This window comes from Podarcis cretensis (genome assembly GCF_951804945.1).
Source record: "Podarcis cretensis genome assembly, chromosome: 6".
NCBI classification, from domain to species: Eukaryota; Metazoa; Chordata; class Lepidosauria; order Squamata; family Lacertidae; genus Podarcis; species Podarcis cretensis.
Window position 1 is genome coordinate 67,411,815 of NC_137175.1, and position 10,512 is coordinate 67,422,326.

Below are 10,512 nucleotides of genomic sequence, written 5' to 3' on the forward strand. Positions count from 1 at the left end.
TAGGGGGGAAAGGAAGGCGCTCAGAAACGCGGAGGCGACCGAGGGACCTGCCCGGGTCCCTCCGCTCGCCAAAGGCAAACAAACTCCGGCGGCAGCGGGGCTGCGCGCGCCAAAACAGGCCGGAATGAAAGCCAGGAGGAGCCGGCCCGGACTGGGCTGCGTCGCGGCGCCCTCACTCTGCCCTCGCTGCCTTGCCGCCGCCGCCGCCGCCGCCGCCCGAGCACCCCTCGCCTCACTCACCGTAAGGAGAGGCAGCGGCGTCCCCCTTCCTAGCCATGGTCGCCCGCCGTCTTTCGGCTTGGTGGAGCCTGGAGCCCGGGCGCCTCTCTCCGCGCGCTGCTCAGCGTGTTCTTTGTTGCTGTGATGGCATGAGAGCAGGCAGGCAGCCGCAGGCGGGCTCTGGAGAAGCAGAAGCAGCAGCAGAAGCGGCGGGAGCTACCGAGCGCTGGGTCGGTTGTTGTTTTCCCCCCTCCTCGCGCCCGGAGAGCGACCCCCCCCCCCCGCTCGTCGCTCCTGCGCTGGTTAAGGCAGAGGGGCTGCAGCAGGTAAACACTGAGGCGAGCAGTGAGGCGGCGGCGGCGGCGGCGGCGGTAGCAGCAGCACAGCTGCAGTTGCTGAATGCCTTCCCGGCCTTCCCATGCACGCGGGGAGGGAGGGGGCACGTGGGACTGCCCCCCGCGCCTCAGCCCGCCCCGCCATCCATATGCAGCGAGCCAGAGCCCCCCGAGGGCGCCAATGAGCCCGCCCACCGGCCAGAGAGGCTCGCCAACTTCAGGCCCGAGGGGCTTCTTCTGGGAAGCCTAACTTTGGCCACGCAGGGGCGTCTGCGCTTAAGGCCGGTGGGGGACAGTCAAAGGCGCGTTTACTCCTCTCTCCTCTCCCTCCCCCCCCCCCCCCACTTGTTGGAGAGAGGCGTTGTGGAGTTTCGACTTTCCCGTACCGTCTATTATTATTATTTTTAGATAGTAGAAAATCTCTTCAGGCACGCGAAAGGCAGCAGCCCGGGAATGGGGGAAATCCTCAATGACTAGGGCGTGCTGTCTACATTTTAGGGCAATCTTTGCCTCTGCGGGGTGGTCCTTTCCCCACATGCAAAGTTGCCCTTGGAAAGTTTGCTCTCGGTTTTCTAGGCTCCCGTGGAGCTGTCCTTTCCTCCCGTGCTGATGGAGGAGTTTCGCTGCACGACAGGGATGGATCAGCTTAGGCCTCGGGCTCGCAGCCTTGGAGAATCCTCCTTCAAAGCTTGTCGATGCAGTCGATCTGAAGGCTTCATTGCATTAAAAAAAAATTTAAAAGATTTTGTATTTTAAGATTGTGATAAGGAATAGAGAGGGGTGGCAGAGTGCATAAACCCATTAGTCCTACTCAGAGGAGACCCACTAAAATCTATGGGCAAATTACTTAACTCCATTGATTTTAATGGGTCTGCTCTGACTAAAGTTGGGTGCCGCCCTGTAGGTACATTTATAAGGTGCAGGAATTTCATCTCCGCTGCACTGGGACATAAGTCTCAGGACCACTTATGAAGAACAGAGAAGACTCAAATCAAGGTGCTGGTTACTTGCATTACTTGTAGTCTTTCTGGGTATGCATGTAAAAGAATCCATAATACGGTAAATGGTTTCAGTGACCCCGCACTATGCAACAAGTAAAATGAAAGTTTTCATTAATATTAACCTATAAATATTTTATTTGAGCAAACTTTCATTCCAAAGGTCTTTTTGAGCCACGCCAAGCTATATGTTCAAAGTAAAAGTAAAAAAAAAATTTAAAAATGCCTCCCTTGCATCTGTTGAGCCAGATTTTGATTATCTGCCATTTTGTCAGGATTATTTGACAATGTGGGCAATGGTTGAGCTGTCAGTAGGCCATTCAGCATGGTTTAAAGCAGGGGTAGGCAACCTAAGGCCCGGGGGCCAGATGTGGCCCAATCACCTTCTCAGTCCGACCCATGGACGGTCTGGGAATCAGCGTGTTTTTACATGAGTAGAATTTGTCCTTTTATTTAAAATGCATTTCTGGGTTATTTGTGGGGCCTGTCTGGTGTTTTTACATGAGTAGAATGTGTGCTTTTACAGTGGTACCTCAGGTTAAGTACTTAATTCGTTCCGGAGGTCCGTACTTAACCTGAAACTGTTATTAGCCTGAAGCACCACTTTAGCTAATGGGGCCTCCTGCTGCTGCCGCACCGCCGGAGCACGATTTCTGTTCTCATCCTGAAGCAAAATTCTTAACCTGAAGCACTATTTCTGGGTTAGCAGAGTCTGTAACCTGAAGCGTATGTAACCCGAGATACCACTGTATTTAAAATACATCTCTGGGTTATTTGTGGGACATAGGAATTCGTTCATATTTTTTCCCCAAAATATAGTCCGGCCCACCACATAGTCTGAGGGACGGTGGACCGGCCCACAACTGGAAAAGGTTGCTGACCCCTGGTTTAAGGTGATGATACAACAGCCCTGGTTCTGGTTTATGTCTGGATGGAAGGCTGCCTGGGAACTGTATCCATGTTACCTTAAGGGGGAAAGGAAGGGGAAATTGGATTTCAGCAAATATATTTTAATGGTATTGAGTCTTTTATTTTTCACAAGTTGCTCTTCTTAATCAAAATACCAATATATTTTATGGCAAAGAACTCTCACTAGAATAATGTGTTTTATTTTATTGCAATTTATATTACAACTTAATCAGAACTGGTTTGAGTGTGATGAATCTGGCTTCCAGGGTCTCCCCAGATCTAAGCTCTTGGCGAATGATTAAGGTCACATTTAATATATGCTGATCTCCCAGAAGCATTGGCTAGTCTTCACCTCTATAGAATTCCAGGGGGGAAAGCAGAATCGGTAAAGCTCTTTTTAACATAGATGTGTGATATATATAGAGAGAGAAGAAACCTATTGTATGTGGAATTATGAAAGGTGAGCTAAGAAAAAGGTGAATGTTTGCCTTGGTTGTTTACCCCAAATAAAAGCAGTTCAGCCAGAAACTGCCTGTCTCAGAGCTGATTCACACAAGTGTGATAATGGGGGCTACTATCCAATTAAAAATGTTTAGTTGATCATTAGCTCTATAACTTAAGTAATCAATTACATTTAAATACAGTATGTTTACATATTACAAAAATGGTGCCTTTTGGAGGTATGATCATTTACAATTTAATAAACCATTACCTAAACAGAGGTAACATTCACTCCCTAATTTACAGAGATATGCAAGGACCGATGTAAACAAGTAAAGTGATTCCTTAACTTTCAGCGCTACTTATTAAAATTGCCCTTTACAAATGAAAGGTTGGGCTGATTAGCAATTAAGCAAATTACAAGTTGTACCCCAACTAATAGTTGATTGCTCATTGCTTAGATTAGATTAGATGTATTGTGTTGGAGAGTATGATATTTTTACAATTGCATAACAAATGATAAAAGCAAATGGGACCTATAACAACATGTTGCAGTAGAGTGTTCCTCAACAGTATTTCAGCCGATCAACTAGCCAGGTCTTCCTTCAGACTCCTCCTTTCCATTCCTCCCCCTCCCCCCTGGAGTTTTTGTGCCATTTCAACAAGTGCATTCTGTGTCCACTGAAAATACTCATTTTTCATTAGGCTGTGCTGTTTTGCAGATTTTTTGTTTGTTTTTTTCCTACTTAGGTTTCCCCACCTTAAGGTTTCCTAAGTATGCTGATACCTCATTTTCAGTAACTCTGTTTTGACTGTATAGGTGTAGCATGGTTAGACTAGGACCTGGGAGACCAGAGTTCAAATCTCCACTAAGTTCACTGGGTGACTTGGGGAGCCAGTCAAGTGTCTCAGCCAACCCTACAGTCACAGGGTTGTTGAGAATAAAATGGGGAGGAGGGGGAGGAGAACCATGTGTACCACCTTGCGATCTTTGGAGGAAAGGTGAGATATAAATGTAATTTTAAATATAATTCAGTCCTGAGCTCTCTGTTAGTACACATGATGATATTATGTCTATGTGGTGATATATGTGCAATTTGTGAGACTTGAAAATGGACAGAAATTGAAAGGTATGGAGTAGTAGCAGATACTTTTTCCACGTTCATCACTAGGGGAAGGTTCAGAGAGTTTCAGAGAACGATGTTTCCGACAGGTAATCCCCACTTGAAGCTGCACTCACCACATTAAGCATGTGTGAATTTACCCCAAAGTGAGTTGGAAGGTAGAATATTGCCACCGTTGATCTAATCATCTTGAACATGAATCTCTCAATATGTTTGTAGGTGTAAAGGATTATTGGTTTAGGAAAATACAAATTTCCCTTATTTAGAGTAAGGCTATTGCTCCATCCAACTGGATTTCCTCCAACATGAATAAAAAGCAGCCTCTGTTGTACAAAGCATAGAATTAACCTGGAAATAACTTAGAATAATAGGACTGTAGAAGGGACCACAAGGCTCATCTAGTCCAACTCCTTGCAATGCAGGAATCTGTTTGCTCAGTGTAGGGCTCAAACCTACAGCCCTGAAATTAAGACCTTGCTGTACTGTACATGTGAATCTAAGACTCTGCATGTCTCAAGTAAGAAAATGTGTTGTGATATACATTTTTAAATGTATAAGTATTCGTGTGGATGCTTGTTAGAAATCTGTGCCATCTCCTGCCACAGTGCCCTCTACTGTTGCTTCACAATTTGGCAACTACGTATGAAAAAAAGGAGCAACCACAGACAAGTTAAACAAAATGTTACAAAAATATACAGTTAAATATAAAATAGAGTTTTATATGTAACAGTTACCTTAATGCAAAGTTTTATACATATACAAAAACACTTCATTTTCCTTCTGACATACCCTCCCTCTCAGCCTTCGGGTTCACACAAACTCTCAGCTTACCCACAAAAGTATCACAACAATAAGAGTTCCTGCAAACAATGGATTTAAGAAACACTGTCTGGAACTCTGTGCACATGGGCCAGACAAACTGCATTGTGATAACCATGTACAAACACAGGAAGTTGCCTTATACTGAGCCAGATCATTAATCCATCTAGAGCAGCATTGTTAACCCTAACTGGCAGTGACCTTCTGGGGTTTCAGGCAGGAGTCCTTCCCAGTCCTACCTGGAGGTGTCAGAGATTGAACCTGGCTCCTTCCCAACTTACGAAGAAAAAAATAGCTTATAAAATAACAGGTATAACTTACAAAAACACATTAAACAGGCAGTGCAAATAAACCACACGGACAGAGCACCTTTTAGTGCAGAATGCACCTCTTGTGAATGTGGCTAAGTTGTGACTAGCCAGGTTCACACACAGTGCCAAATCAGTCTAGTGTAAATGTGCATGAACTAACTGCAATATCTTGTTATTTCGGAATCTGTGGTTAGTGTTACATTTGGTTTGTTGAAGCAAAAGCTTCCAGTGTCCTTATGGCAGTACCGGCGGGTGTGCAGCACATAAACCCAAGGCACATAGCACCAAACTGTGGCTTAGAGTTGCATGTCAATGCAGCTATTATTGGTTTTCCATTTATTTACCAACATCAATTTGTTCAACATCAATTTGAATCTGTATATTTTTCAAATTCCAATATAAAAATCAACAAAAATGGAATGTTCCATATGTTAAAAACATAGAATGAAACTCAACATTCCTATACAGTACTACTATACAGTAGGAGTATCTTCTACTATTGAAGAACGACATCCAAAGAGCTATGTGTAGCAGGACTGAAAATATCAAGTGTTTTTTAATTGAAATAATAGTTTTGTTTCTTCTTCTCTTTCATCCCTTTCTTCAAAGTATATGCTACAAAGTCTCACCTTCAAATATATAATGGTCCTTTCTGAAGATAAGGAAATCAACATGCTCTGCACTCCAATGTTGTTTATTTTTCATTGCCAGCAAATTTGAACAAATGTTGTTTTATAATAACAAGCAAGATACAAACACCGTTCATTCCTGGAGTGCAAACACAAAGCAATGTTTGAATCATCTAAGGACAAAAATAAAAGGAAACTTGAAAAGGATTTTAAGCCATGCAGTGAATTACTTTCAAATTCCAATCAAAGACAAACACGTGAGTTGTATATAAGATCTTTCCAGTTAATTAAAACTAGTTTGGAACTGTAATCTAGACGGGCAGGGGAGAAGTATCAATGTATTTTTAGATAAAAGAAAGGGGGAGAGGGAGAATGTAGGTACCAGCCCACCCAAAACCTGAAGTCGTGGGACATGGTTTGTGAATACAAAACATGCACTATAAAACAGAACTGTGTTGAATTTAATACCTGAACTTGTCAATGTATGTTTTCCATTCACGGATCCCCCAAAGAGTTGCAAAACCTTTTATTTGTCACATATTCCTATACACTGTATGCTTAAAAAAGCCCACTTTGCTTCCTTTATGTGCATCTCCTCAGTTCAGCATTCTCCTTTTCCAGTGATTCCCAAATTCCCCCTGCCCATGGACCTCTTGAAATTGCTATGGTTCTTGGTGGAACACATAATGATTTTGCTGCCTGTTGCAGCAATTACAATGTACTATGCTGTATGGTTTTTAATTTTTTTGTATGTCTTCTTTTATTTCTTATAATGAATTCTATTGTATTGTAGTTTGAATTCCATGAAATTCAGGTTGTAAGTGTTCTTCACAGACATGTAGAGAAGCTGGTAAAATGTGGACTGGACAAGGCAACTGTTAGGTGGATTTGTCACTGGTTGACTGACTGAATCCAAAGAGTGTTAACTACTGGTTCCTCATCATCCTGGAAAAAAGTGACAAAGTGGGGTGCCACAGGATTCTGTCCTGGGCCCGTTGTTGTCCAACATCTTTACAAATGACTTTTAAGAGGGAATTGAGGGGATGCTCATCACATCTACATATGACACCAAATTAGCAGGCGTAGTTATAGTGTTGCAGAAGACAGAACCGGGATTTAAAATGACATTCTCAGATGGGGCCAGTTCTGGGCACCAGAACTAAAGAAGGATACTGACAATCTGGAACATGTGCAGAGGAGAGAAACCAAGATGATTAAGGAAACCAGGGCTTATGAGGAACAGTTGAGGGAGTTGGGTATGTTTGGCCTGGATATGAGGAGACTGAGAGGAGATATGATATCTAAAGATGGCGCAAGCTTGTTTTCTCCTGCTCCGGAAGGTAGGACCCGAACCAATGGCTTCAATTTACGAGAAAGGAGATTCCAACTAAACATCAGGAATAACTTTCTGAAAGTAAAAGCTGTCAGGGGAACAGAATCCCTTGGAAGGTGGTGGACTCTCCTTCATTGGTTTTTATGCAGAAGTTGGCTAGCTGCCTGTCATGGGTGAGATTCCTACATTGCAGGGGATTGAACTAGATGACCCCCAGGTCCCTTCCAACTCTACAATTCTGTGATTCTATGAATGAAAAAGTTGGACGCTGACTGCTCAGGGGTCCCACAACAAGTTAGCATGTCAGAGTCTCATTCATTATCAGAATTAACCAGACAAATTGCTCCACTAACTAAGAATGGCCATGTACCACTACCCACAGAACTGAGAAAGTTTTCCATCTGTCAATCCTTTCCATGTACAGGCCATGTGAGTTTTCCCGTGTTGAATCAAATTAAGCCACAGGCCCTTCCTGTTTTGCAACCGTACACTCCTCAGAACCCAAAGACTTTGATTTCCCAGAAGCTTAGGGTAGACCCCTTGAAATTTATTTATATAGGTGGGCCTACTACGTATATGACTTGAGCTGCAGTCCTAACTCCATTTACTTGGGAGAAAGCCCCAGTGAATTCAATAGGCCTTACTTCTGAAGAGATGTGGTTAGTCAGAGATTGTGAAGAACCATGTGATGGCGTGATATAAATAATTACCTGGTTAATTACAATCCTATTAGTTTTTAAAACAATTTTATTACAATTATATGTTGATAAAGTGTCTTATTAGAAAGTTGCCCATATCTTAACTTTAGAAATCTTTTTGTTCAATTTTTAAACTAACAGATTTCTAGTGATTAACAATAATTTAGTGGCATGCAGTTTAGTACTGTTTCATAATATCAACACTTAATTAATAAAAAATATTATACAAACTTAATAGTAATAACTGCAATAAACATTTAGCACAAAATAACTCATTAAATATTAAGAGAAATAATGAATCTGTAATGCAAGTGTCTAAATAAATGAAAAACTGCTCTTTTTGTAATATATTATCCTTATTTTACAGTGTTTACTTGCTAATTTATACAACCTGGCAACAACCAACAAGCCTCTACCATTCATTAGAATAATAAAGGGGATTTCTTCTGTATTAATGAAACTGTGAAAGTAATATATATTCCAAACTGCAGGGAGAAAATGTCTCATAAGACAAATTATAAAACAAAGGTACAGCAGGATTGCTAGTAAATGTAGCCAGTGCTCAATCAGAAAAACTACTATGGATCCATTGTATGGATTCCAGAAAGATTTGAGATTAGGAATGCCTTTGTGCCATTTTATTTTTAAATTATAACAATATTATACTAAATTTACAGAACAATTCTACATTTACATTTCTGTGATTGTAGTCAGTAGATCCATCATAGTTACATTCACATAATATCTCCTGCATCCAATCCATTCCCAGTTCAGGACAGGAGGAGAAAACCACATGAAACTCAGGATGGGAGATGAAGAAAGTGATTTTCATTTGATCTCTTTCCCCTGCATTGGAGTCAATGGAATTACTTACATGAGGTCCTGTCGTAGTGTAGACTTCCACTGTGTGGGCATGTTTGTGAAATGAGAAGGGCTAGGAGCAGATCTGTATTTCTAGTGTTATCATCAGTCTGCCGCTACATCCTAATGCTCCTCAAATGATGAGCCAGTGAGTTTGTGCCATAAGTAAATATGTTCCTCAATACCAGTCTACTGCATTATTCGGCATACGTCTGCACTCCCTACGCTTCTAATCCAAAGCAAAGTCTGGAAATTTTATTTGTATTCCCTGCTCCGTGATATTAAATTACTGATCCTAGTTATACAACTTTGTTAAAATGTCCAAGTTGTATGAATGAAATCAGTTGTTTCTCTTGGAAGAATGGAAGAGTTTACTTGTGTTCCCTGGCACTGCCTCAGAGTTTCTGGCTTATTGTATTAAATCTCTTCTCCATGTCCAACCTGGCTCTTTTGTCCAGTCATTACTTGGCCTGATTACTGTGCCTCCATATACATGTTCTCCATAGTTTCCTACCTTTTTTCCCATTTGACTATCCTTCACCTCACTATTGCATCACTTTCCTTCTTCACTTTTCCTCCACTGACACCCTTCCTGTCTTTTTGCCTCCAGCACATGTGACTCAATTAATAATAATAATAATAATAATTTATTATTTATATCCCGCCCATCTGGCTGGGCCTTCCCAGCCACTCTGGGCGGCTTCCATAAAAACCAAAAATACAGTAAAATCACATGTTAAAAACTTCCCTGAACAGGGCTGCCTTAAGATGTCTTCTGAATGTCAGGTAGTTGTTTATCGCTTTGACATCTGCTGGAAGGGCGTTCCACAGGGTGGGCGCCACTACCGAGAAGGCCCTCTGCCTGGTTCCCTGTAGCTTTGCTTCTCGCAATGAGGGAACCGCCAGAAGGCCCTCGGCGCTGGACCTCAGCGTCCGGGCAGAATGATGGGGGTGGAGACGCTCCTTCAGGTATACTGGACCGAGGCCGTTTAGGGCTTTAAAGGTCAGCACCAACACTTTGAATTGTGCTCGGAAACATACTGGGAGCCAATGTAGGTCTTTCAAGACCGGTGTTATATGGTCTCAGCGGCCGCTCCCAGTCACTCCTCGTTTGTGTACTCAAATTTGCTTGCATCATTCACTCTTGCATCCTGACAAGCACAAGTGAGACATTTGGATTGACTTTAGTTTTTAAAATCCCAGAAGGAAGTATTTAAGTCACACAATTACTGCTTTGTCCCTAGAGGGTATTTGTGTAACTTTAAATAGATGCCTTGTTATTTCATTACCAAATGTCTGTTTTGAGCTTGCCCTTTCCATCATGTCAATGAAATGTTTCTAGCCGTGGCTCAGTAAAGACAAGCTAGGTAAAGACAGTTCTGCCATAACTTGGCAAAACGGCATGTTTCCCCAAAGCTCTCTAGAATGTCCTATGTGATTTTAACAAGTTATTTAGAGCAGGGATACAAAAATCTGAGAGCTTCTGAATGTTGTTGGATTTCAGTGCCTATCAGATGCAGCCAACATAGCCAATGGTCAACAACACTGGCAGGGCTACAGGATTGTCATTCCTGCAGGAGTGGGTGACATTGTGGTCTAAACTACTGAGCCTTTGGGGCTTGCCGATCGGAAGGTTGGCAGTTCGAATCCCTGCAACGGAGTGAGCTCCCATTGCATCTGTCAACCTAGCTGTTCAAAAGCATACCAACGCAGATAAATAGGTGCAGTGGGAAGGTAGACCGCGTTTTTGTGTGCTCTGGCACTCGCCACAGTGTCCCTTTGCACCAGAAGCAGTTTAGTCATGCTGGCCACTTGACCCGGAAAGCTGTCTGCAG

The 10,512-nt window shown here is 42.6% G+C and overlaps 1 protein-coding gene across 2 annotated transcripts in view; it reads right to left on the reverse strand.

Moving 5' to 3' along the window:
• Positions 1–522, reverse strand: part of SLC44A5 (solute carrier family 44 member 5) — a 164,713-nt gene extending 164,191 nt beyond the window's left edge. For both annotated transcript variants that reach the window (XM_079982574.1, XM_079982572.1), the window contains exon 1: positions 241–522. In XM_079982574.1, coding sequence (XP_079838700.1) covers positions 241–277 — 37 coding nt within the window. In that variant the 5' untranslated portion in view covers positions 278–522. The remainder of the gene's footprint in view (positions 1–240) is intronic.
• Positions 523–10,512: the final 9,990 nt, after the last annotated feature.